The sequence below is a fragment of the Phaethon aethereus genome, assembly GCF_964289735.1.
Source record: "Phaethon aethereus genome assembly, chromosome: W".
Lineage (NCBI taxonomy): Eukaryota > Metazoa > Chordata > Aves > Phaethontiformes > Phaethontidae > Phaethon > Phaethon aethereus.
In genome coordinates this window covers 40738165-40765806 of record NC_138581.1, presented here as the reverse complement: position 1 = coordinate 40765806, position 27642 = coordinate 40738165, and the positions used below count along the sequence as shown (strand labels likewise).

At 44.2% G+C, this 27642-nt stretch overlaps 1 protein-coding gene across 2 annotated transcripts in view; it reads left to right on the top strand.

Moving 5' to 3' along the window:
• The window catches only part of LOC309415185 (tyrosine-protein kinase Fer-like), a gene marked incomplete at both ends in the record, with an annotated part of 295648 nt that overhangs the window by 88351 nt on the left and 179655 nt on the right, over positions 1-27642 (top strand). For both annotated transcript variants that reach the window (XM_082012627.1, XM_082012626.1), the window contains 4 exons: positions 10224-10407; positions 14388-14525; positions 15386-15505; positions 21685-21807. In XM_082012627.1, coding sequence (XP_081868753.1) covers positions 10224-10407; positions 14388-14525; positions 15386-15505; positions 21685-21807 — 565 coding nt within the window. The remainder of the gene's footprint in view (positions 1-10223; positions 10408-14387; positions 14526-15385; positions 15506-21684; positions 21808-27642) is intronic.

The window sequence follows — 27642 nt, the reverse complement described above, 5'->3', positions numbered from 1 at the left end:
TATTCATTATTACTCTTCCTGTCTTTTAATATATACACACAGATATCACTTTCTTAGTCCATGGGCCATCACTTTAAAACGTCTATGGAGTTCAGTCAGTCCATGACTCTGGGCTTCATCCATCATAGCAGTCTCTCAGGGCAGGGGAGATGGTATGTGGTGTTGGATTGTCATCTGGCACGGTCCATGTCCATGATCTGCAGGTCGAAGATGTCGATCTCGAGGGATTTGTTGGGCGCAAGCTGCTGAAGCCAGTTCTGGTTTCATCACTGCTGCACGTTGCTTGGTTTCAGTGAAGCTCATTCTTCATCAGTCTGGGTGATTCTTACTGTAATACCATTGATATGGTAGATAGCAGCCATAGTAGTAATGTCATACTGAACAATTAACATAATACAATTCAAATCATTGACTGTTTTCACCCAAAATCAAGTCTCCTTGAGGTACACATCGGACTTCCCCATCCTTCCGCATTACCCACCAAGTGCACCCAGGTCCCTGGGCAAAGGCAATCCCACGAACGGGTTTGCCTTTTCCTAATGCAGGAGTAACCCAGACTGTCTTCCCCAGCATGTTTCTCACATGCACCACGGGGACTTTATCCCCTTCTACAGTACGTAGAAGTTTTGATTGGGCAGGGCCGGCTCTATTAGTAGATCCCCTAGTGTTGACTAACCAGGTGGCTTTGGCTAAATGTTTATCCCAATGTTTGAATGTCCCGTCACCCATTGCTCTCAGTGTAGTCTTTAACAGTCCGTTGTATCGTTCAATTTTTCCGGAAGCTGGTGCATGATAGGGGATATGATACACCCACTCAATGCCGTGCTCTTTGGCCCAGGCGTCTATGAGGTTGTTTCGGAAATGAGTCCCATTGTCTGACTGAATTCTTTTGGGGGTGCCATGTCGCCATAAGACTTGCTTTTCAAGGCCCAGGATAGTGTTCCGGGCGGTGGCATGGGGCACAGGGTATGTTTCCAGCCATCCGGTGGTTGCTTCCACCATGGTAAGCACATAGCGCTTGCCTTGGCGAGTTTGTGGGAGTGTGATATAGTCAATCTGCCAGGCCTCCCCATATTTATATTTCAACCATCGTCCTTCATACCAGAGGGGCTTTAACCGCTTGGCTTGTTTGATCGCAGCGCACGTTTCACATTCATGGATAACCTGTGCAATAGCATCCATGGTCAAGTCCACCCCTCGATCCCGAGCCCATCTATATGTTGCATCTCTTCCCTGATGGCCTGAGGTGTCATGGGCCCACCGAGCTATAAATAATTCACCCTTATGTTGCCAGTCCAGATCCACCTGAGCCACTTCAATCTTAGCAGCCTGATCCACCTGATGGTTGTTTTGATGTTCTTCGGTGGCCCGACTCTTGGGTACGTGAGCATCTACGTGACGTACTTTTATGACGAGATTCTCTAGTCGGGCAGCAATATCTTGCCACAATTCAGCAGCCCAGATGGGCTTGCCTCTGCGTTGCCCGTTGCTCTGCTTCCATTGCTGCAGGCACCCCCATAGAGCATTTGCCACCATCCATGAGTCAGTATAAAGATAGAGTACTGGCCATTTTTCTCGTTCAGCAATATCTAAAGCCAGCTGGATGGCTTTCACCTCTGCAAACTGACTTGATTCACCTTGTCCTTCAGCCACTTCTGCAACTCGTCGTATAGGGCTCCATACAGCAGCTTTCCACCTTCGATGTTTGCCTACAATACGACAGGACCCATCAGTAAACAGGGCATATTGCCTTTCGTTCTCTGGCAGTTCATTATATGGTGGAGCCTCTTCAGCACGTGCCACCTCCTCTTCCGGTGATATTCCAACATCTTTGCCTTCTGGCCAGTCCATGATCACTTCCAAGATTCCCGGGCGATTAAGATTTCCTATTCGAGCCCGCTGTGTAATAAGCGCGATCCACTTACTCCACGTAGCATCAGTCGCATGATGTGTAGAGGGGACCCTCCCTTTGAACATCCAGCCCAGCACCGGCAGTCGGGGTGCCAGGAGGAGCTGTGCTTCAGTACCAACCACTTCTGAGGCAGCTCGAACTCCTTCATATGCCGCCAATATCTCCTTTTCAGTTGGAGTATAGCGGGACTCAGATCCCCTATATCCTCGACTCCAAAACCCTAGAGGTCGACCTCGAGTCTCTCCTGGTGCCTTCAGCCAGAGACTCCAGGTAGGGCCATTCTCCCCGGCTGCCGTGTAGAGCACATTTTTAACATCTTGTCCTGCCCGGACTGGCCCGAGGGCTACGGCATGAACTATCTCCTGTTTGATTTGTTCGAAGGCTTGTCGTTGCTCAGGGCCCCATTTAAAATCGTTCTTCTTCCGGGTCACTTGATAAAGAGGGCTTACAATCAGACTGTAATTTGGAATATGCATTCTCCAGAAACCCACAACGCCCAAAAATGCTTGTGTTTCTTTTTTGCTAGTTGGTGGAGACATAGCTGTTATTTTGTTGATCACATCCGTTGGGATCTGTCGACGTCCATCTTGCCATTTTATTCCTAAAAACTGGATCTCTTGTGCAGGTCCCTTGACTTTACTTTGTTTTATAGCAAAACCAGCTTTTAGAAGGACTTGAATTATTTTCTTCCCTTTCTCGAAAACTTCTTCTGCTGTGTTGCCCCATACGATGATGTCATCAATGTATTGCAGATGCTCTGGAGCTTCACCCTGTTCCAGTGCAGTTTGTATCAGCCCATGGCAAATGGTAGGGCTGTGTTTCCACCCCTGGGGAAGTTGATTCCAGGTGTATTGGACACCCCTCCAAGTGAAAGCAAACTGTGGCCTGCACTCTGCCGCCAAAGGGATCGAGAAAAACGCGTTAGCAATATCAATGGTGGCGTACCACTTGGCTGCCTTTGACTCCAGTTCATATTGAAGTTCTAGCATGTCCGCACGGCAGCGCTCAGTGGCGGCGTGACTTCATTCAGGCCACAATAGTCTGCTGTCAGCCTCCACTCTCCATTAGACTTTCGCACTGGCCATATGGGGCTGTTAAAGGGTGAGCGAGTCTTGCTGATCACTCCTTGGCTCTCCAGCCGACGAATCAGCTCATGGATGGGGATCAGGGAGTCTCTGTTGGTGCGATATTGCCGCCGGTGCACTGTTGTGGTAGCGATCGGCACCTGTTGTTCTTTGACCCTGAGCAACCCCACCACAGAAGGGTCCTCTGAGAGACCAGGCAAGGTGGACAGCTGTTTAATTTCTTCCGTCTCCAAGGCAGCTATACCAAAAGCCCACCGGTACCCTTTTGGGTCCTTGAAATACCCTCTGCTGAGGTAGTCTATGCCCAGGATGCATGGAGCCTCCGGGCCAGTCACAATGGGGTGCTTCTGCCACTCATTCCCAGTTAGGCTCACTTCGGCCTCCAGCACAGTCAGCTGTTGGGATCCCCCTGTCACTCCGGAAATACAGATGGGCTCTGCCCCTATATGGCTTGATGGCATCAGGGTACATTGTGCACCGGTGTCCACTAAAGCCTTATATTCCTGTGGGTCTGATGTGCCAGGCCATCTAATCCACACAGTCCAATAAACTCGGTTGTCCCTCTCCTCCGCCTGGCTGGAGGCAGGGCCCCTCTAATCCTGCTCATAGTACTCGTTACCCACTTCTTGTAAATAGGAATCAGAAGTCCCTTCAAGAGGATCAGAGGTGAGATCAGCTCTTCTATTCTTTCTGGGAAGCTGCCCACTGGAAAGTGGAGCGACGATTTTCCTCGAGGAACCTGAACCCCCTTTTGTAATTGTTTTTCCTTGCAGCTCGCGTACTCGTGCCTCTAGGGTCGAGGTAGGTTTTCCATCCCACCTCCTCATGTCCTCTCCGTAGTCACGCAATTGAAACCACAGGGTGGCTCGTGGTGTGTATCCTCTGTATCTTCTCTCTTGAACAGAAGAGCGCTTACTCCTAATGGCTGAGACACTGGTCCGTATGGGTGGAGGGTAGGGCATATCCTCTTTGAATTGCCGGAACTCCCGGGACAGTTTCTCTATAGCAGAGACGCAGGCCCGTAGGGAGGAAGAGAGACTTTCTTCGTATTGCCGGAGTTGGCCAGCCAATTCATCCACCGTTGATACTTCTCCGTCTTTCCACGTCATTACTGCTAATGAGTTGGCATATGATGATGGTGCACTCCGTACAAACTTCCGCCACATAGGTTGCGTGCAATTGACTTCATCTGGATCTTTGGATGATTGTCCATTGTCCAAGTCACCATAAATCACTTCCAGCACCGCTAGCTCCCTCAGGTACTGGATACCTTTCTCCATGGTGGTCCACTTGCCTGGGTGACATAGAACCTCTTCCTTGAAGGGATACCTTTCCTTCACACCCGACAGGAGTCGTCTCCAGAGGCTGAGGACTTGTGCACCTTTTCCAATTGCTTTGTCAATGCCCCCTTCCCTAGAAAGGGATCCCAGCTGCTTGGCTTCCCTACCCTCTAATTCCAGGCTACTGGACCCATTATCCCAGCATCGGAGCAGCCAGGTGACAATGTGCTCACCTGGACGACGGCTGAAATCCTTTCGCATATCTCGCAATTCACTCAGGGATAGAGATCGGGTAGTTACCGTCTCTTTTATAAGTTCTTCCTCTTCCTCCTCTTCAAGTGATGACTCGCTCTCTTCCCTCTTCCGTGCTTGTGATGGCCCTGCTTCAGAGCACTCTGCCTCCTCACTCTCTTCCTCTGGCTCCTTCTTAGCAGAATCTTCCTCCTCCCTTACTAAACGAGCTGACTTCCGCTTCCAAGATTTCTTCTTTTGTACAGGGGCAACTGATACCGGGATGGGCTGGTTCTCTGGTTCAGCTGCAACAGTCTGAGTAGCTACAGTGCCCGCCGTGGGGGTTGGAGTAGTCACAGTGCCTGCCACAGGGGTTGGAGTAGTCACAGTGCCTGCCACATTGCCATCAGACCCAGAGAGCCTCTCTCCCCTTTGCACAGTGTTAAATAGGGTTCGGTAGGCATGGGCCAGGCCCCAGCACATGGCAATGATTTGTGTCTCCTTGGAACTGCCAGGCCGACAGCATACTTCTTCCAAATATTCTGCTAGTTTATCAGGATTCTGCACTTGTTCGGGAGTGACGTTCCAAAACACCGGAGGTGCCCACTGCCCCAGGCATTTGCCCATGCTGTTCCACACGCCCTGCCATTCATAACTATCCAGCCTTGGGGCAGATCTCCGGGTGATATTCTTAAATTGCTTGCCAACCTTAGACAAAACCGAAACAATGTTCCCCAGAAGTAGCAATAGAGGTATTTTAACTACCCAAGGGTGTTCAAAATACTGAAAAATTATTGTGATGAAGGAGGAAATGTTATGATAGAGGGTAGCAAAGGTACCATTCTGCATTTCCTCCATAAAAAACCTTTCAGAGGCAGAAGTATAATTGCTAATCGTCTCCACAAGACTGTAGCCAAAATACAGTAACGGCTTTAGTACAGAGCTCAGATGATACCACATTAAGCTCAAGGTCAGTGCTCTAAAAACAAAATTCACAGGCGAGACATTACTAATCATTGCAGAGTACAGCAGCCCGCAGAAACCAACACCGATCCTTAACATGTACAGCAAAGACGAGAGCATGATGCAAATCAAATAAACTGATATTGTGACCTGCAACCGTTATTATCTCAAGCCTCGGGCCCCACGTTGGGCGCCAAAAAGGACTGTCGTGGTTTAGCCCCAGCCGGCAACTAAGCACCACGCAGCCGCTCGCTCACTCTCCCTCCCACAGTGGGACGGGGGAGAGAATTAGGAAAAACCTCGTGGGTTGAGATAAACACGGTTTAATAGGACAGAAAGAAAGAAGGGAACAATAATGATAATACCAACAAAGGAATGTACAAGAACAAGTGAGGCCCAATACAGAAATTGCTCACCACCCCGTGATCGACAGCCCGTCCCCGAGCAGCAATTTCCGCCCCCCGGCCAACTCCAGTTTATGTACTGGGCATGACGTCGGATGGTAGGGAATATCTCTTTGGCCAGTCTGGGTCAGCTGTCCCGGCTGTGTCCCCTCCCAGCTCCCCGTGCACCCCCAGCCTGCTTGCTGGCAGGCCAGCACAAGAAGCTGGACTGTCCTTGACGGCTCAGCAACAACCCAAAACATCAGCACATTATCAACAGTTCCTCATCCCAAATCCAAAACACAGTCTCACACTAGCTTCTGTGAAGAAAACCAGCTCTATCCTGGCTGAAACCAGGACACAGGGCTATCAGAGGAGGATTACTCCCAGAACTGATAGTCCTGAGACAGTCTGTGCCATTCTCTACCTTAGCTACACAGGAGTGCTTGGCATGGCCAAGGGGCTCTCAACCACCAAACTCTCTGCTCCAAGGCCAAGGCTTACCAAGAGCTCCAGGCGCAAGGAAGGTGAAAGAAATGCACCATCACAAGACCTCCTCTTGCTATTAACATACTTAAAAAAACCCTTTTTGTTATCTGACACAACACTGGCCAGTTTCAACTCTAGTTGAGCTTTGGCCTTTCATGTCTTCTCCCTGCATAAGTGAACCACAGCTCTGTCCTCTTCCTGCGACACCTGACCTCATTTCCAGAGATCATACAATTTATGTTTCCTCGAGGACTTCCTTCTTCAGCCAAGCTGGTCTTCTGCCCCACTTGCTTGACTTTCGACACAGTGGGATTGCCTGCTCCTGTGCTTTTAAAAGGTGGTTTTTAAAGACTGACCAGCACTCGTGGACTCCTAAGCCCTCAAAAGCAGATTCCCAGGGAACTCTGCTAAATAGCTCCCTGAATAGCTTAAAGTTTGCTCTCCTGAAGTCCAGGGTAGCAACTCTACTGACCTTTTTCCTCATTACACTGAAAATTTTAAACATTTAAAAATTTCATGATCACTGGGTCCAAGACAGACTCCTACCATCGCATCCCCCATGAGTCCTTCTCTATTCACAAATATCAAGGCTAAGAGGGCATCTTTCCTAGTTGGCTCACTGAGTACCTGTGACAAGAAGTTATCATCTCCTACAAACTTCAGGTATTTCTAAGATCTGCTCGTCACAGCAGTATGATATTCCCAGTTGATGTCTGGGAAGTTGAAACCTCCCATAAGGACAAGGGCTACTGATCCAGAGATTTCTCCTAATTGCCTATAGAATAACTCATCAGTGCTAACATCCTGGCTGGGCGATCGGTAGTAGACACCCACTACGACATCTCCTTTGTTTTCGATCCCCCTAATCCTCACCCAGAGGCTCTCAACCACATCATCACTAACTGTAAGGGCTGTACAATCATGTTGGGATTACCTTGCAGAGGCTTGACCTTGAGGAGAAGGAACTGTGGCACTAAAAGATGGTAAACAACCAAGGAGGAAGTGGAGAAGCGCATGACATTCTCGTGAGCAGCCAAAGGGGAGGTACTGGAGCAGAAGAAGGAAGGAGAATGGTTAGAGAAGAGCGCGTGGACACCTGCAGGCAGCCAATCCTGACTGTGTGAGAAGCGCGTGGACTGTGTGTAGTAACCAATCAGGACGCATTTTGTGGCGCGTGAAGAGCTGTAACTCTATAAAAAGCAAGTGCTTATAGCAATAAAGGTCTTTGGCTTGAAACCCCGCCAGAGTCCATGCCTTAATACTCCACACAATCAAACCTCTCCCTTACATATAGTGTGACACCTCCACCTCACCTGCCCTGCCTATCCCTCCTGAACAGCCTGTAGCCCTCCATCCCAGCACTCCAATTGTGGGACTCATTCTATCAAGTCTCGCTAATACCAATACCATAGCTCTGGGAGCTGACCAATGCTTCCAGTTCATCCTGTTTGTTTCTCATATTGTGTACGTTGGTGTACAAACATTTCAGATATGCTCCTGAGCCCTCCATTCTCCTAGGAGCAGTGTAAATGTTCCCACTAGGATTGCCACCCTCAGGCAATGACATGGCAACCCTTGGCTTACCTACTGCAATCCTGTTGGTGTTCCCTTCCTCCATCGATTCTAGTTTAAAGCTCTCTCAATCAGCCCCACCAGCTTACGCCCAAAGACCCATTTTCCCCATTGGGACAGGTAGATCCCATCAGGTCCCAGCATACCTTGTCTCTCGAAGGCTCTTCCATGGTTTAAAAACCCAAAGTTTTGGCACAGGCACCAGTCCTGGAGCCAGGTATTGATATCCTGGGCTCTCCTATTTCTTCCAAAGTCTCTCCCCATTACTGAGAGGATTGAAGAAAACACTACCTGTGCTCACGAATTTTTTCGCATTCTTCCCAGGGCTCTGAAGTCTCTTTTCATTGACCTCAGGCTTTTTGTTGCGACATCATTTGTACCTATGTGAAAGAACAGGAATGGATAGTAGTCCAAAGGTTGAACCAGGCTCGTCAGTCTTGTGGTGACAACCCTAATTCAGGCTCCAGGGAGGCAGCAAACTTCCCTGAAAAGAGGGTCCAGTCTGCAAACAGGTGCTTCTGTTCTGCACAGGAAGGAATCACCAATGACCATAACTCACTGTTGTTTCTTCTCAGCGCTGGTCTTAATGCAGGTTTTGTTGTGAGGGGTTGGTCTCTCTGATCTTGTCAATACTGCTTGCGCAGGTTCCTCGTCTTTCTCGTTATGTGCTTTATCTACTGTACTCAGGGCCTCATACCTGTTCTGTAAGGGTATCTTAGAGGGTAACTTACTTAAAGGATAAGGAGGGGTTTCTCTTACCGCTCCGTGCTGTAACCTTCTTCCACCCCTCCTTTTCCCTTGTGACACTGCCTTCCTCCTGGCACAAAGCAGATCCAGGACCTGCCTCCATAGTGGCCATGTTGAGTTGGCTTCCATGCATCATAGATGGCAGAGTACAGCTCCATTGATCAATCTCCCTCTCAGACTCTTGAATGCTCCTCAGTCTGCTCAACTCCTCCTGCAGCTCAGTCACCAAGAAGAGCAGTTCATCTATGTGGTCACACCTCCCACAGTCTTGCTTACAATCACTTTCCACCTCCAGGAATATCCCTTCACACATCCCACAACCGGAAACCTCAGTGGTTGCATGCTTGAACAGGAGCTCTGTCTGTGTGGCTGTTATGGTTCTACCAGGTGCTAGAAGCTCAGGAGAAACTCAGGCTTCCCACGGGGTCACAGCCTCCTTCGGGTGCTTCCACCTGCTCTGACGTGGGGTTCTCCATGGGCTGCAGGTGGATATCTGCTCCACCGTGGACCTCCATGGGCTGCAGGTGGACAACCTGCCTCACCATGGTCTTTTCCATGGGCTGCAGGGGAATCTCTGCTCCGGCACCTGGAGTACCTCCTCCCCCTCCTTCTTCACTGACCTTAGTGTCTGCAGAGTTGTTTCTCTCACATATTCTCACTCGTCTCTCTCCCGGCTGCAGTTATGCAGCAGTTTTTACCCTTTCTTAAATATGTTATCACAGAGGCGCTACCACTGTCACTGATTGGCACTGCCTTGGCCAGCGGTGGGTCTGTCTTGGAGCTGGCTGGCATTGGCTCTATCAATCAGACATAGAATCATAGAATAGTTTGGGTTGGAAGGGACCTTTAAAGGACATCGAGTCCAACCCCCCTGCAGTGAGCAGGGACATTTTCAACTAGATCAGGTTGCTCAGAGCCCTGTCCAACCTAAACTTGAATGTTTCCAGGGATGGGGCATCTACCACCTCTCTCCCATAGGGGAAGCTTCTGGCATTTTCTCACAGAAGCCACCCCTGCAGCCCCCCTGCTACCAAAACCTTGCCATGCAAACCCAATACACATGCTTTCCGTAAAAGCAGTTCCTGCTATCACTACTGGAGACAGAGTACTGGTCTAAATGGATCATGGATCTGACCTAGTAGGAAATTTCTTACTTTCTTCATTAAAACATGTTATTTACTCTGAGACAGATAAAAGATTAGCATTTGTGATAGTCATGTGTTTGAGTGGTTTTTATTTCATTCTTCATAGTTATATTATTTTTATACTTATGCAGATGATGGTTTTCATATACTTTCAGATAAAGTATTCTCACATTTCTGCTCAAAGAAAATGCAACATTTTTTTCTTAGTCTTGCATAAGAATACTAAGACATTTGGTCTTACTAGTGACCCGAGAACTGTAATATTTTAGCTTCTTCAGAGATATAGTTTAAATGTATTATTGTGGAACAAAGTGCACACTTATCATGAATCTATTAGATTTATGTCAACCACAAGTACTGATGTTTATATACTTTAAAATCACCATATGCATTTTCTTTTTTTTCTTTCTTTTCAGGAAAGGAGACTGAGAAAGCCAAAGATCGGTGTGACAAAGCCACTATGAAACTTCATATGTTGCATAATCAATATGTATTGGCACTGAAAGGAGCACAGTTACATCAGCACCAATATTATGATACTACACTTCCTCTGTTACTTGATTCACTACAGAAGATGGAGGAAGAAATGATTAAAGCCCTGTAAGCTGTATTTTCTTATATTTTTATAATTTCCACAATTTTTGTGTAGTATCCTAATTAATTCATGTTATTAGAAAATAATAAACCTTCATCAATTATTTGTATATCAAGGAGTAATGAAAAAACTGTTTTCATCTTTCCATTGACAACAAGTGTTCACAGAGAAGTCTATTCAAATAAATGCAAATAGTAGTAGACTTATTTTTATGAAATTCTGCCAGGAACCAATTTGGTTTAAAATAGCCAACAATCTTGAAAGTAATTTGGGAGGAGGGCCAGACAGATGCATGTTTACTGATGTGTGTACAAAAAGCAGCATCACATAAACCTAATTTCTTTGTGAGGAATCCAGCCTTAAAAATACAATTACCTTTTTCTGAAAGATCATTCTCCACATCACTGATGAAGATGCACAAACTGATATCTCAGAGAATTGTCAATGAGGACTCTAAATTATCTTTTCTGATTTGTAACCACCATGCTGTCTCTTTGACTTTCCTGAAGAATATGAGTTGGTTCGGGAGACTGTTATAAAATTACAGAATCATTAAAGTTGGAAAAGACCTCTAAGATCATCAAGTCTAACCATCAACCCAACACCACCATGCCCACTAATCCATGTCCCGAAGTGCCACGTCCAGACATTTTTTGAAAACTTCCAGTGATGGTGACTCCACTACCTCCCTGGGCAGCCTGTTCCAATGCTTGACAACCCTTTCAGCAAGGATATTTTTCCTACTGTCCAATCTAATCCTCCCCTGGTGCAACTTGAGCCCATTTCCTCTCATCCAATCACTAGTTACTTGGGAGAAGAGACCAACACCCACCTCACCACAACCCCCTTTCAGGTAGTTGTAGAGAGCGATAAGGTCTCCTCGTCTCCAGACTAAACAATCCCCGTGCCTTCAGCCGCTCCTCAGAAGACTTGTTCTCTAGCCCCCTCACCAGCTTCGTTGCCCTTCTCTGGACACACTCAAGCAACTCAATGTCCTTCTTGTAGTGAGGGGCCCAAAAGGGAACACAGTATTCAAGGTGCGGCCTCACCAGTGCCCAGTACAGGGGCACGATCACTTCCCTACTCCTGCTGGCCACACTATGTCTGATACAGGCCAGGATGCTGCTGGCCTTCTTGGCCACCTGGGCACACTGCTGGCTCATATTCAACTGGCTGTCAACCAGCACCCCCAGGTCCTTTTCCACCGGGCAGCTCTCCAGCCACTCCTCCCCAAGCCTGTAGCGTTGCATGGGGTTGTTGTGACCCAAGTGCAGGACCCGGCACTTGGCCTTAAAAACTCATACAGTTGACCTCGGCCTATTTCTCCAGCCTGTCCAGATCCCACTGCAGAGCCCTCCTACCCTCCAGCAGATTAACACTCCTGTCCAACTTGGAAACTTACTGAGCGAGAACTCGATCCCCTCATCCAGGTCATCAATAAAGATATTGAACAAGACCGGCCCCAGAACTGAGCCCTGGGGAACACCGCTTGTGACCAGCCGCCAGCCGGATTTAACGCCATTCACGGGAACTCTCTGGGCTCAGCCATCCAGCCAGTTCTTTACCCAGTGAAGAGTAAACCTGTCTAAGCCACGAGTCGCCAGTTTCTCCAGGAGAATGCTGTGGGAGACGCTGTCAAAGGCTTTACTAAAGTCCAGGTAGACAACATGCACAGCCTTTCCCTCATCCACTAGGTGGGTCACCGGGTCATAGAAGATCAGGCTGGTCAAGCAGGACCTGCCTTTCATGAACCCATGCTGGCTGGGCCTGATCCCTTGGTTGTCCTGCACATGCCCTGTGAGCACACTCAGGATGAACTGCTCCATAATCTTCCCCGGTACAGAGGTCAGGCTGACAGGCCTGTAGTTCCCAGGATCCTCCTTCCGGCCTTTCTTGTAGGCGGGCGTCACATTGGCAAGCCTCCAGTCCTCTGGGACCTCCCCTGTTAACCAGGACTGCTGATAAATGATGGAGAGTGGCTTGGCAAGCTCCTTTGCCAGCTCTCTCAGTACTCTTGGGTGGATCCCATCAGGCCCCATAGACTTGTGGGTGTCCAGGTGGCTTAACAGGTCCTTAACTGCTTCCTCCTGGATTATGGGGAGTTTATTCTGCTCTCCATCCCTGTCTTCCAGCTCAGGGGCTGAATACCCTGAGGATAACTCGTCTGAAGGTTCTGTAGGTCTTTCTCTAAGACATTCCGAGGACTGCAATTAAAAAGTACTGCTTGTAAATCACTTACTCTAAAAGCAAAAGTGGTTACCTCCTTTTGTAAGTATTGTTCATTTAGATGGGAGGCACTCTTCTATATCTTGTTTTCTTACCTTTTCCGAAGTCTACATTCATCTTGATTTCAGCACATAGGAAATGAAGGACAGTTGGGGTTTCATGCTTTATATGCTTAGGTGATGCAGACAATATTAACTGCCTCATGAAGTATCTTTGCTCCCTTTGGTTCTGGTGTAGGTATGTAAATGAAATAGACCTCTATAGTAGTCTCTGCACAATCCTTTTAATCTTACTTTTGTATGTAAAATCACAGCAAGAGACTTCAGTTTAATTTGTGTGCTGTAATTAATGTGATTTTTCATAATTGTGAATTATGATAATTCACTGAAGAGTTTTATAATTGAACAAGAACCTATTGAACCTAATTTTCTTTTTCATCTTTGAAATAAAAACCTGTAAAAATATTCTTGTCACTAAATAAACATTTTCCATGAGATCTGAAGCCATTGGACAATTACTGCTGTCTAATATCTTTGGGCTTAATTCTACAAAAGGAGATGGTGATTTCAAGTGTAGGGGTTGGTATGGCTATATGTGTGAAATATACTTTGTTAATAATCTGTTTTGCAAATCAATTAGTTTGGTAATCTTTAAGTGTCTATTAACATCACTTTTTAAAAAATTTTTAATTAAATAGATTCCATTTCTCTTAGATCTGGCATTGCTGTAGTTGACATTAATGAATTCTCTTGTCTGTTTTCTCCTTAGAAAAAGTACTGAAGAAATACAATCAAATAATATTTTTTATAAAATAAACATAACTTGAGATCTTATCCAGGAAAAATCTGCTGATTTTTTTTTCTGCACGTTCCTCTGTGTTGGTCAAAAATCATCAGTATTTAAAATAACCTTCACCATGCTTCAGAACCTTGCAAGCCAAGAAGTTTGTCAAACATAAAAATGAAATAGGAAATTACTATGAAGGGCTATTTATGGAAAGCTAAAACTTAAAGAGAGTAAGAAGGGATTCTGGGGAAATATCACTGGATGCTATTAAATGTAGTGGCAAAATATCACTTATTCTTTTCTTTTACCATTCCCAAATCACTTGCTTTTGTCCACTGTTGGGGGCAGGTCATTAGGCTAGATGGCTTGTACTTTCTCATGTCAACTTTTTGTTTGATTTTGTTTCTTCTTGTAAATATATGTGAACTTGTGATTTATGCTTATTTTTGCCCTAATGACCAAATAATAAAATGAAGATATGAAAGAGAACAGTTAAAGCAATGGAGAAAGTCAGGTCTTAAGAAGAAATGCACACTGACTATTTTTTGACTCATTTTACCGTATGTCAGAATATACTTATTTTGTCAGTCAAGGGAACATGAAAAGCTTCAGTAGAAATGATAACTAGCATAGGTTTTCTGGTCATAAAGAAGGGTGTCATCAATGAGCTGTATACATTCCTTTTCCCTGTAATCTCTACAGCTTTAGTTTAGCTACACTATATGTAGCTGCACTGTAATTAGTATAAGGAGCATGGTCTTGGAGAGTTCTCTACTTATAGCCAATCTGTAAAGAAGAGGTCACAATTGATCTGTTATTTATTTGAGTAATATATGTTGGGTTTTTTTTCCTCCCTTTTTAGCCAGTTGAAACAAGTTTGTAGTAACAGAAAATTGAAAGTTTGAAGCATCATCAGTGCCACCTATGCCTTCAGTGCCATGTTATACACTATAGTGTTTTTTTTTCTCTCTAGAAAAGGAATCTTGGATGAATATAGCCAGATCACCAGTCTTGTAACAGAAGAGATTGTGAATGTCCATAAAGAGATCCAGACCTCTGTTGAACGGATAGACCCTAACTCTGAGTATAATGACTTCATAGATACTCATAGGTATAAGTTTTCATCTTGGTGTACATGTTCATGTTTCTTCTTGAGGAAAAACTTGTATTAAACTACAACACTGCTAAAGTGATCAGAGTTGTATTTGTTTCTGTTTGGTTCCTGGTTTTGGAACAACCCCAGTTCCCTCAGCTGCTCCTCATAGCACTTGTTCTCTAGACCCTTCACCAGCTTCGTTGCTCTTCTTTGGACACATGACAACCCAGATTCAGTGTGAGCTAATTTAGTGTGTATTTGGATGCATTTTGCATCCTGGACTAAGTTAAGTTTCTCTGCTATATTTCTCTCTTTGTCCATATTCTAGATAGTTTAAAATGAACTCTAGGTACCCCTGTATACACTGCAGTTATTGCAGAGTAAGTAGTGCCTGAAACAACAAAACATGCAGGTAATGCAAGAAATTTTTTAATTTAAAAAATAAATGTTATTTGCTGTTTATTGAACTGATATTGCATATTGGTATATAAATGGATAGTCCTAAGACTTCCTGCATTATCCTTTGTTATTAATGTGCAAATTGATAATTGTCATGTGATAATTGTCATCAGATTTATTATTTATGCACAGCTAGGAGTGGATCCATGCAAATAGATACCCCCTGAAAACCTTGATTATACTGTGATCTTAATTCAAAGAATTATATTCTATTTTGTTCTCTGGTATGTTTTTAAGACTGTCCCCTTTATTTAAAGGAAAAAGAATATATATACTATTGTTGTTTTTACTTTTATTTCGTATGTAATTTTAACTATATACTAGTTATTAATAAATCAAATAAAAACAATTTTCTTAATGACCTACTTAAAGATAGGTGCTAATTTTGCAAATATAACTTTTATTTGCTAAATTAGGTCATCAGAAGTTGTTGAACAAGCAATAGAGTTTGATACGTCTTTGCTAGAAGAAAATGAAAACCTTCAAGCTAATGAGATCATGTGGAATAATCTAACAGCAGAAAGTTTACAAGTCATGTAAGTTTTCTTTAAAAAGTTTAATCCTTTAGAAATTCTGTCATACACAATGTCTAGGCTCAATCAGCTCATTGCATAGCTGTGTCCTGACTTTTACGGTCCATTTTCTGAAAGAACGTTTTTAAGCTATAGACTGTTGCCCATTACACTTTTTATTGTTCCTTTGCACAAAATACTTCCCCCCCAACCCAAAAAAGCAGCACTTGCCTGAACTTTCTATCCAGTCTCTCCTCCTCCCCAGTTAATTTTTACAGTGCCCCAAATCCATCATGAATTTTCCTTGGGAACTTAATAATTTTCTCAAAGGTGCTTCTAGGAAGAATACTGAAATCTGTCTATGAAGCCACTGAGTATAGTGATATAGTCAGTGATGTAAATAGCCAACCAGGAAATGTTCATAAATACATTTGTTTTACCTGTTTTGTAGGTATTCTGCTTTTGTTTTCCAAAGAAAATTCTTATTCACTGTTATAACCTTTAGTAGGTATTAATTTACTGACATAGATGTAGCTGTTGTATTACATTTCATGGAACTTTTAGCTATTCAGCGGTGATAAACTACCTCTCTACATATTTTGTTAATCTATTGTGTAGTTTTATCTTTTTATTAATTTCCCCAACTTTAATAATTTGTTACTGGGGAACAAATCTCCTGCTGAGGTTATTATCTTGTCAATCTCATCTTTTGCCATAAAATGCAGTCACTTTTGAGATTGGAAAAATTAATTATATATTTAATGTTTTAATTTATTATAAGCAATATTAAAGAGTAAATTCAATAATTCATTGGTAGATGATGTTTTTTGTCTGTAATATATTTCCGTCTGACTTATTTGAGGTTTTTCTTTACAATGTATAACTGATCTAAATAAGAAATCAGTATGTTTTTTTAAAATTTGTCTGCTTAATCAAACTATGACCTTTGTTTCATGCAGATTTTTATTAAAACCAAAATAATAGTGAGAATGTATAGAAGTGAGACATTTCAGACATAAATACATTACAGTGCGTCTTCTGTAAATTATTCTAAGCCCTATGTTTCCTCAATATTACTGAGATTCTCTGGATTTTGTTCATTCTTTTTCAAGGTCATTAGTTGTCCTCTGTTTTTCTTGTGCAGTCTAATTATTTTTCATAAATTTATTCTTAAATAGATATTGAAGCAACCTCTTTTATATAATGTCTCAGCTTTCTTTGTCAGACTCCTCCTCAGTCCCAAACCAGCTTCATCTTTCTTATGAAAAAGTCCATTAATGAATAAAGCCCCTCTCTCCTCTTTAAACATTTTTCTGTTTATAATATATTCTGCATCATTACTAAATTGAGATTATTCCTGCATAAACTATGTATATGTTGTACAGCTAGCTGTACTTCAACACAGTTACAAGGAAAAAATATATACTAAATCTCCCTTTTGAAAGGTCTTACAATTTTGATAAGATTCTACCTTCCACAGCTCAAAAATAGAAATAACTTCTTGTTTGGCTTGTCTTCCATATCACAGTGTTTAGAAATAAGCCATCAGCATGTCTAAGCAAAACAGCTTAAACGCTGCTTTTTTAGCAAATGATTTTAACAAAACTTGTGTTTGTAAATAAGTATCTTCATATTTGCATAAATATATTTTTTTAAATATAACTTCCAGTGTGTCCTTTTACAAAGCTTATATCCATGTACTTTAAATTCTTTGATACATTTGAGAGAGAAATTTTATGGTGTGATTTTATTTTTGGAACAGGGATCAAATAGCTCTTTGAAGTGTTGCTGTATGTCTACTTTCTGGTATGGATTATATCAGGGCATCTGAGCAAATGAGTCTGACTATATTAGGTCAGACCAAAGATTGACCTAGTCAACTTTCTTCTCTCTGACATTAGCCCAAAGAGAAAGTCTAGGGAGGAGAACAAGAACAGGATGTGCATGCATTCCCCAGAATGTTCTCTCAGCCTCCCATAATTTGCACATTAGAATTTTTTTGAGCCAGAAGTAATATTTGTTTGTAATAGCCTTAGATGTATTTTTCTTTCATGAATTTGTCCAGTCAGTTTCAATATGTCCACAGTATCTTAGGTCAAGGTATTCCAAAGATTAATTTAACATTATGTGTACCTGTTACTTCCTAGTTTCATTTTATGACTCTAAGCTCTTGTTTTGGAAGACAATAGGAACAATGTACTCCTTTCCACCCCATTCATGATATTATAAACTTTTAGCATACTCCTGCTCTTTAATCTTTTTTTTTCAAAGCAAACAGTCTTTAGCTTTAGTCCTTCCTTTCCCAAAACTTCTTATCTCTTAAGCTTGTTAACTTTCTTTGAATGTTTTCAAGGTTACTGTGTTGTTTTTGAGATAAATGACCAGAATTGCACAGGTAATCCAGATACATAGATTAGAGAGAGGCATATTGAGGTTTCCTATATTCTTGTTCTGCTTAATTTTTAACAAATCCTAGAGAATCCTTCTGTTTGATTTTTCTGACCACCGTTGAGTATCAAGCCAGTGTTTTCATGGAGTAGTCTGTTGTAACCCCAAGATCTCATTTCTTAGGGGTAACAGTCAGTTTAGAGCCATTCACTGTATAAAGTTTTGGGGTTTTTTCTGCCTTGTATATTTGGTTTTTTTAATACACATTGAGATTAATCTTCTAAATGGTAGTCCAGTTACTGATTCTCATAAGATTCAGAAAAATCCTTTTGCATTATTCACATTCAGCCCCTTCCTTTACTACCTCAAATAACATTGTACTGTCAGCATTCTTTGTTACTTTTTAAATTGTTGTTTCATCTCAGGTATTATGAACATATTAAGCAGTGCAGATTTTTGTGGACCTCTACTAGCTGTCTCCTGGCACTGTAAAAACTGACTCTTTATTATTTTCCTCTTTCCTATTTTTTAATTGTTTTTAATACAAGCAAGAACCCTTCCTCTTATGACTGCTTAGTTTGCTTTAACTGCTTTTGTTTGATATACCTTGTAAACGGCTTTTTAGATAGCTTTTATTATACTCTTGCTTTAAAATTACTAGAAAAATATAACATGCTTGCATCAACTTATTGTGCACTGACTAGATATTCTCAAGTAAGGTCAGTGTATTACATCGTTTATTGATACAAGATGGCTTTTTAAAGATCCATTCTGTATGTTCAAGGCCAAGTGCAATGTCCTGCACATGGATACAGACTGAGCAGAGAATGGATTGAGAGCAGCCCTGAGGAGAAGGACTTGGGGGTGTTAGTTGATGAGAAGCTCAAAATGATCTGGCAATGTGCACTTGCAGCCCAGAAAGACAACTGTATCCTGGGCTGCATCAAAAGCAGCGTGGCCAGCAGGTGGAGGGAGGTGATTCTGCCTCTCTACTCCACTCTGGTGAGAACCTACCTGGAGTACTGTGTTCAGCTCTGGGGCCCCCGACCTAAGAAGGACATGGACCTTTTGGATTGGGTCCAGAGGAGGGCCACAAAGATGATCAGAGGGCTGGAGCACCTCTCCGAGGAGGAAAGGCTGAGAGTGTTCACGATCACAGAAACACAGAATCAGTAAGGTTGGAAAGGACATTCAAGATCATCAAGTCCAACCATTAATCCAGCGCCACCATGTCCCCTAAACCATGTCGTGAAGAGCCACATCCACACGTTTTTTGAACACTTCCAGAGATGGTGACTCCACCACCTCCCTGGGCAGCCTGTTCCAATGCTTGACCACCCTCTCGGTGAAGAAATTTTTCCTAATATCCAATCTAAACCTCCCCTGGCGCAACTTGAGGCCATTTCCTCTTGTCCTATTGCTAGCTACTTGGGAGAAGAGGCCAACACTCACCTCGCCACAATCCCCTTTCAGGTAGCTGTAGAGAGCGATGAGGTCTCCCCTCAGCCTCCTCTTCTCCAGACTGAACAACCCCAGTTCCCTCAGCCGCTCCTCATAAGACTTGTGCTCCAGACCCCTCACCAGCTTCATTGCCCTTCTCTGGACACGCTCCAGCAACTCAATGTCTTTCTTGTAGTGAGGGGCCCAAAAGTGAACACAGGATTCAAGGTGCGGCCTCACCAGTGCCGAGTACAGGGGCACAATCACTTCCCTACTCCTGCTGGCCACACTATTTCTGATATAGCCCAGGACGCTGTTGGCCTTCTTGGCCACCTGGGCACACTGCCGGCTCATATTCAGCCGGCTGTCAACCAGCACCCCCAGGTCCTTTTCTGCCGGGCAGCTTTCCAACCACTCCTCCCCAAGCCTGTAGTGTTGCATGGGGTTGTTGTGACCCAAGTGCAGGACCCTGCACTTGACCTTGTTAAACCTCATACAGTTGACCGTGGCCTATTTCTCCAGCCTGTCCAGATCCCTCTGCAGAGCCCTCCTACCCTCCAGCAGATCAACACTCCCATCCAACTTGGTGTCATCTGCAAACTTATTGTGGGAGCACTTGATCCCCTCATCCAGGTCATCAGTAAAGGTATTAAACAAGACTGACCCCAAAACTGAGCCCTGGGGAACACCACTTGTAACTGGCCGCCACCTGTATTTAACTCTATTCACCATAACCCTCTGAGCTCGACCATCCAGCCAGTTCTTTACCCAGCAAAGAGTAAACCTGTCTAAGACACGAGCCGCCAGTTTCTCTAGGAGAATGCTGCGGGAGATGCTGTCAAAGGCTTTACTAAAGTCCAGGTAGACAACGTCCACAGCCTTTCCCTCATCCACTAGGCGGGTCACCGGGTCATAGAAGGAGATCAGGTTGGTCAAGCAGGACCTGCCTTTCATGAACCCATGCTGGCTGGGCCTGATCCCTTGGTTATCCTGCACATGCCCTGTGAGCGCCCTCAAGACGAACCACATTCATAATCTTCCCCAGTATCAATGTCAGGCTGACAGGCCTGTAGTTCCCAGGATCCTCCTTCCAGCCCTTCTTGTAGACGGGCGTCACATTGGCAAGCCTCCAGTCTTCTGGGACCTCCCCTGTTAACCAGGACTGCTGATAGATGATGGAGAGTGGCTTGGCAAGCTCCTTTGCCAGCTCCCTCAGTACTCTTGGGTGGATCCCATCAGGCCCCATAAGACTTGTGGATATCCAGGTGACATAGCAGGTCCTTGACTGCTTCCTCCTGGATTATGAGGAGTACATTGTGCTCTCCATCCCCATCTTCCAGTTCAGGGGGCTGAATATCCTGCGGATACCTGGACTGGCTATTAACGACTGAGGCAAAGGCGGCATTAAGTACCTCAGCCTTTTCCTCATCCTTGGTGACAATGTTCCCCCCATATCCAGTAAGGCCTGGAGTTTCTCCTTGCCTCTCTTTTTGTTTTTAATATATTTGTAAAAACATTTTTTGTTGTCCCATATGAGCGTGGCCAGATTGAGTTCTAAAGATGAATTGATGAATGCCAAGAAGGAAAGGATAAGTTTGAAAATTATTCTCCTTGCTTAGCAATTGCTTGAAGTTGTTAAAGTGTATGTTTTCATATGAGAGCCTTTTAGCTGCTTTGTCTAGAGTTGACTGAGAATTGTATTGCAAAGACTCATTTTACATTTGTTGACTTTTTTTGGTATTGGAATGTTTTCCACTATAATTGTAAAGTGTCAGTAATGGTTTTAACGTGCAATAACAGTTTCTCAGTTAATGTTGATGATTCTTATAGAAATTTTACCTTTAGGTTTGACTTACCATTTCCAAAATCTGTGTGGCTTTAAAAAAGTTTATCGTATAGAGAAGAATATACGGATCACTCTTATACTATGAAGTATTTTTTTAACTTGCAATGCAAAACCTACTGATTCTGGTTTTATTATTCCTAGAGATTAACACATCACAACTACTGATTGTACATATTTATCTAACGTGTACCTCAACAATCTGAAGGCTTTAATTTTTCATATATCTTCTCATGAATTAGCAATATATTAGGAAGGCATTAATCCACGTAACACATCATGCATTCTAGAGAATGCAGGCGGCAGATCATTCTGTAACTTTGTATGTATACACAATCTAGTATGGATTCTGTAATAACATAGATTAATAATATAATATAAAGGTACAGCCACAAAAAAGGCCAATGACTAGCAAATAACATATTTTGAAGACTAATGCTCCTTTTCATCTTTAGGAAAAAATTTTAAATGTTTCCAAATATGTCCAGTTTGTGTTTGCATACCATAGATTTCTGAAATGTATGTATTACAGGTTAAAAACAGTAATGGAAGAATTGATTCAGACACAGCAGACACTTTTGAGCAAAGAGAAACTTGTGTTGGAACTAGAGAAAAAATTAGAAGAGTCCTCTAAGACTTATGAAAAAACATCGGAGTAAGTATAACTGAAATATCAAAATATAATAATTTGTGATAAATTTGTCTATAATGCAGTTCCTAAGACTTAAATATGAAATAATCTACACTGAATTATTTTGCTTTAGTGAGAAATTATTATTATCAACGACAACAAAAAGTTAGTTTCCCATGTCTTAAACTTTCCCCACTCCAGATCCAAATTAGAGAACTGAGCAGCTCCTTTAATTTAGTTTAATTGTCATACCATTGGGATGGTTCAAGAACTGGACCTTTGGTTAGCAGTGTAACTTCAGCGTGATGGAACAAAAGGGGTCAATTCAGATTGTCTCTCTGACAGTTCATGCTATAGATAGGATTTTATGAAAGACTTTTCAGAGCCATATGCAAAATATGTAAACTTTCTTATGCAGTAATGTAGAACCAATACCCTGTAATACTGAGTATTAAATAATGAAGGTGAGGGATTAATTGGTGTTTTACAGTGCCACAAATAAACATTCATTATAAATAATCATTTTTGATCAAGATTATTGGGCTTTTTTCGAACTCTGATTAAATTTCACATCACAGTTAAAACTAAAGTTAAAACAACAAATAAATAACTTCTGTCTGTAGTGACTTTTTTCCAATTCTTGTTGTGATCAATCAGAATCTTACTAACTTGGTCATAAATATTGGTTTGTAATACCAGTGAAGTGGAATGCAAGTCCTCACATAATTCTGTCTTCATTGAAAAAGACTTCTAAGCTCTCTGTTGAAAGCATTTTGTAACTTGATACATTGAGTAGTATTTTATTTGTATATGAAACTTTATACATATATGTAATTTTTCTGATTTGATGATTTCCTATTCTTTCTTTGATAGTCTACACATATATTCACAGCATGTATATTTTACCATTTTTCAATTCTTGACCTATCTTCTTGGCTGCATGGAGCTTAAAGGATAAACACATTGAAACATATGAGGTTTGTGGGCTTTTTAAACATTATGACTTTGTTTCTCCCTCATGCTGCTTTTTCCTTAGGAATGTTTCTTCAGTATTGTCTTGTCCATTATATCTCTCTGAAAGTGGTTTTCTATCACTGCCTTTCCTGCTGTAGGTAGGCTGCTTTGATCCTGTAGCAGATGCTTGTATTTTTGAGGAGATGATCTCAGTGTAGACTCCAGCTGTATCTGTGGGTCTTTTTAAAAAGCATGGGATCTGGCTTAGATTTCTAGGTGTAAGACATCAGCTTCCTGAAATCATCCATTCTATTTTGGCATTGGTTATGTCTTCCACCAACAGACCCCATTTTCATTTTTACCTGCACTGAAGAATGACCAGAACGTTTTTGATTGTTTAACTCTTTTTATACAAGTATTCATGGTCCCTAGAAGGTCTCAGTCAACTGTTACATATTCTTGACTGCTGTCACACAATATAGCACCAGCCTCAGCACTGCAAAGCAAGGTCAAAGGCAAGGGCAGCTGATCAATGAATGAAAGCTTGCCTCTTGAGCCAGTGGTCATCCTGCTGGTGGACAGGCTGATCAAGTCAGATGATTGTTTGCCTGTGAGTTTGGCACCTTCAAAGAACTTTAATGCAAGTCTCTCTTTATGAAAGAAAGTGAGGAGGTCACCTCCAAATTTGAGAGCTTTAGAGTCTGTTATTGTTGAGTCTCATGCAAGATGCTGAGGTTAGCTCTCCAGTGCTGAGGAAATCTCTGGTTCTGCTTTATCTAGGCAAAATGAAGGTCAGGTCTGCAAAATTATGTTTTCTGTCTCTTCACTTGAACCAGTTTGGACTTCAGCTCACTTTCTGGCACAGCCTCAACACCACCAGTTCTGAGCTATTGAGGGACTTTGCAGTGTATACTAGGTCTGACTGGGATGGAGTTAACTCTCCTTATAGCAGCCCATATGGTGCTGTGCTTTGCATTTGTGGCTAGAACAGTGTTCATACATCAGTGTTTTGACTATTGCTGAACGGCACTTGCACAGCATCAAGGCTTTCTCTCCACACACCCCCCAAAGCCCAGATGGGTGGGGGCAGGCAAGAGGTTGGGAGGGGATGTAGCCAGGACAGCTGAAACAAACTGACCAAAGGGATATTGCATACCATGTGATATTGTGCTCAGCAATAAAAGCTCAGGGAAAGAAGGAGGAAGGGGGAATGTTCATGGTTATGGTGTTTGTCTTCCCAAGCAGAATCACAGAATCACAGAATCACTAAGGTTGGAAAGGACCTTCAAGATCATCAAGTCCAACCATTAATCCAGCGCCACCATGTCCCCTAAACCATGTCCTGAAGCGCCACATCCACACGTTTTTTGAACACTTCCAGAGATGGCGACTCCACCACCTCCCTGGGCAGCCTGTTCCAATGCCTGACCACTCTCTCGGTGAAGAAATTTTTCCTAATATCCAATCTAAACCTCCCCTGGCACAACTTGAGGCCATTTCCTCTTGTCCTATCGCTAGTTACTTGGGAGAAGAGACCAACATCCTCGTCGCCACAACCCCCTTTCAGGTAGTTGTAGAGAGCGATAAGGTCTCCCCTCAGCCTCCTCTTCTCCAGACTAAACAACCCTAGATCCCTCAGCCGCTCCTCAGAAGACTTGTGCTCCAGCCCCCTCACCAGCTTCGTTGCCCTTCTCTGGACACGCTCCAGCACCTCAGCATCCTTCTTGTAGTGAGGGGCCCAAAAGCGAACACAGTACTCAAGGTGCGGCCTCACCAGTGCCAAGTACAGGGGCACGATCACTTCCCTACTCCTGCTGGCCACACTACATCTGATACAGGCCAGGATGCTGTTGGCCTTCTTGGCCACCTGGGCACACTGCTGGCTCATATTCAGCCGGCTGTCAACCAGCACCCCCAGGTCCCTTTCCGCCGGGCTGCTCTCTAGCCACTCCTCCCCAAGTCTGTAGCGTTGCATGGGGTTGTTGTGGCCAAAGTGCAGGACCCTGCACTTGGCCTTATTAAACCTCATACAGTTGGCCTCTGCGCATCGATCCAGCCTGTCCAGATCCCTCTGCAGAGCCCTCCTACCCTCCAGCAGATCAACACTCCCACCCAACTTGGTGCCATCTGCAAACTTACTGAGGGAGCACTCGATCCCCTCATCCAGATCATCAATAAAGATATTGAACAAGACCAGCCCCAGAACCGAGCCCTGGGGAACACCACTTGTGACCGGCTGCCAGCCGGATTTAATGCCATTCACCACAACTCTCTGGGCTCGGCCATCCAGCCAGTTCCTCACCCAGCAAAGAGTAAACCTGTCTAAGCCACGAGCTGCCAGTTTCCCCAGGAGAATGCTGTGGGAGATGGTGTCAAAGGCTTTACTAAAGTCCAGGTAGACAACATCCACAGCCTTTCCCTCATCCACTAGGCGGGTCACCTGGTCATAGAAGGAGATCACGTTGGTCAAGCAGGACCTGCCTTTCATGAACCCGTGCGGGCTGGGCCTGATCCCTTGGTTGTCCTGCCCATGCCCTGTGAGCACCCTCAAGATGAACCGCTCCATGATCTTCCATGGTACGGAGGTCAGGCTGACAGGCCTGTAGTTCCCGGGATCCTCCTTGTGGCCTGTCTGGGTGTCACACTGGCAAGCCTCCAGTCATCTGGGACCTCCCCTGTTAACCAGGACTGCTGATAGATGATGGAGAGTGGCTTGGCAAGCTCCTCCGCCAGCTCTCTCAGTACTCTCGGGTGGATCCCATCAGGCCCCATAGACTTGTGGATATCCAGGTGGTTTAGCATGTCCTTGACTGCTTCCTCCTGGATTATGAGGAGTACATTGTGCTCTCCATCCCCATCTTCCAGCTCAGGTGGCTGAATACCCTGTGGATACCTGGACTGGCTATTAAAGACTGAGGCAAAGAAGGCATTAAGTACCTCAGCCTTGTCCTCGTCCTTGGAGACAATGTTCCCCACCACATCCAGTAAGGGATGGAGATTCTCCTTGCCTCTCTTTTTGTTGTTAATATATTTGTAAAAACTTTTTTTATTATCCTTTACGACTGTGGCCAGACTGAGCTCTAGCTGGGCTTTTGCCTTTCTAATTTTGTCCCTCCTTGACCTAACGAGATCCTTGTACTCTTCGTGAGTTGCCTGCCCCTTCTTCCAGAGGTGATAAACTCTCCTCTTTTCCCTGAGCCCCAGCAAAATCTCCCTGTTCAGCCAGGCCGGTCGCCTTCCCCGCCAGCTCTTCTTACGGCACATGGGGACCGCCTGCTCCTGCGCCTTTAAGATTTCCTTCTTGAAGAATGTCCAGCCTTCCTGGACCCCTTTGTCCTTCAGGACTGTCTCCCAAGGGACTCTCTCAACCAGTGACCTGAACAGGCCAAAGTTTGCCCTCGGGAAGTCCATGGTAGCAGTTTTGCTGACCCCTCTCCTTACTTCCCTCACAACTGAGAATTCTATCATGTCGTGGTCGCTAAGCCCAAGATGGCCTCCGACCACCACATCTCTCACCAGTCCTTCTCTGTTTGTAAACAGCAGGTCCAGTAAGGCACCTCCCCTGGTGGGCTCACTCACCAGCTGTGTCAGGAAGTTATCTTCCACACACTCCAGGAACCTCCCAGACTGTTTCCTCTCTGCCGTGTTATACTTCCAGCAGATGTCCGGTAGGTTGAAGTCCCCCACAAGAACAAGGGACAGCGAATGCGAGACTTCTGCCAGTCGCTTATAGAATGTCTCATCTGTCTCTTCCTCCTGGTTGGGTGGTCTGTAACAGACTCCCAGCAGGATATCTGCCTCATTGGCCTTCCCCCTCATCCTTACCCACAAGCACTCTACTTGGTCTTCACAAGCATTGATTTCTACGCAATCAAAACACTCCCTAACATACAGAGCCACCCCACCACCTCTCCTTCCCTGCCTATCCCTTCGGAAGAGCTTATAGTCATCCATTGCAGCACTCCAGTCATGAGAAGCATCCCACCATGTTTCTGTGATGGCAACTACGTCATAGCTGTCCCGCTGCACAATGGCTTCCAGCTCCTCCTGTTTGGTGCCCATGCTGCGTGCATTGGTGTAGATGCACCTGAGCTGGGCTATCGATTTCAACTCTGGTACGTTGAACCTACCCCTAGGCTCAACTCTAGTGAGCCTGGTTTTATCCCCTTCCCCCTCCAAATCTCATTTAAAGCCCTCTCAATGAGGCCTGCCAGCTCATGAGCAAGAATCCTTTTGCCCCTTGGCGTCAGTTGCACTCCATCAGCTGTGAGCAGGCCCAGTGCCGTGTAAACCGCCCCATGGTCAAAAAACCCAAAATTCTGACGACGGCACCAGCCCCTGAGCCCCTGAGCAACCATTACGTGTGCTGAGACCCTGTTTTCCAGGCCTGCAAATGGGAAGTAGTGGATTAATTCCTCTTTTTGCTTTGCTGTTGCATGCAGCTTTTGCATGCCCTATTAAACTGCCATTATCTAGATTCATGGGTCTTCTCACCTTCTTTCTATTTTCTCCCCATCCCATAGGAGAGTTAGAGTGGGTGAGAGGCAGGGTGGGTGTTTGGCTGACAGATAGGGTCAACCCACCACAGCGTTTTTTGGTGCCTCATGTTGGTTTCCTCATAGAGGTCACACCTGCAGCCACCCAGCTACCAAAACCTTGACAGACCCAATACCACTTTCCAATCTGTTGCCCTGATCTGGTTTCACAGGGACTCTTCACACAAGATCTTACTCTGTTGAGGTTGATAGTAGCTCTTGTTAGCCAGAAGGACCATAAAGTTTGCATTGATGGAAGCCACAGCTAAAGAATTGTATAGGGGCTACTTCTCCATGCATAGATGGAACAGGGAACATTCTACATGTGATTTTGGCAAACAGAAAATATTTAGTGCTTCAGATAATTTTC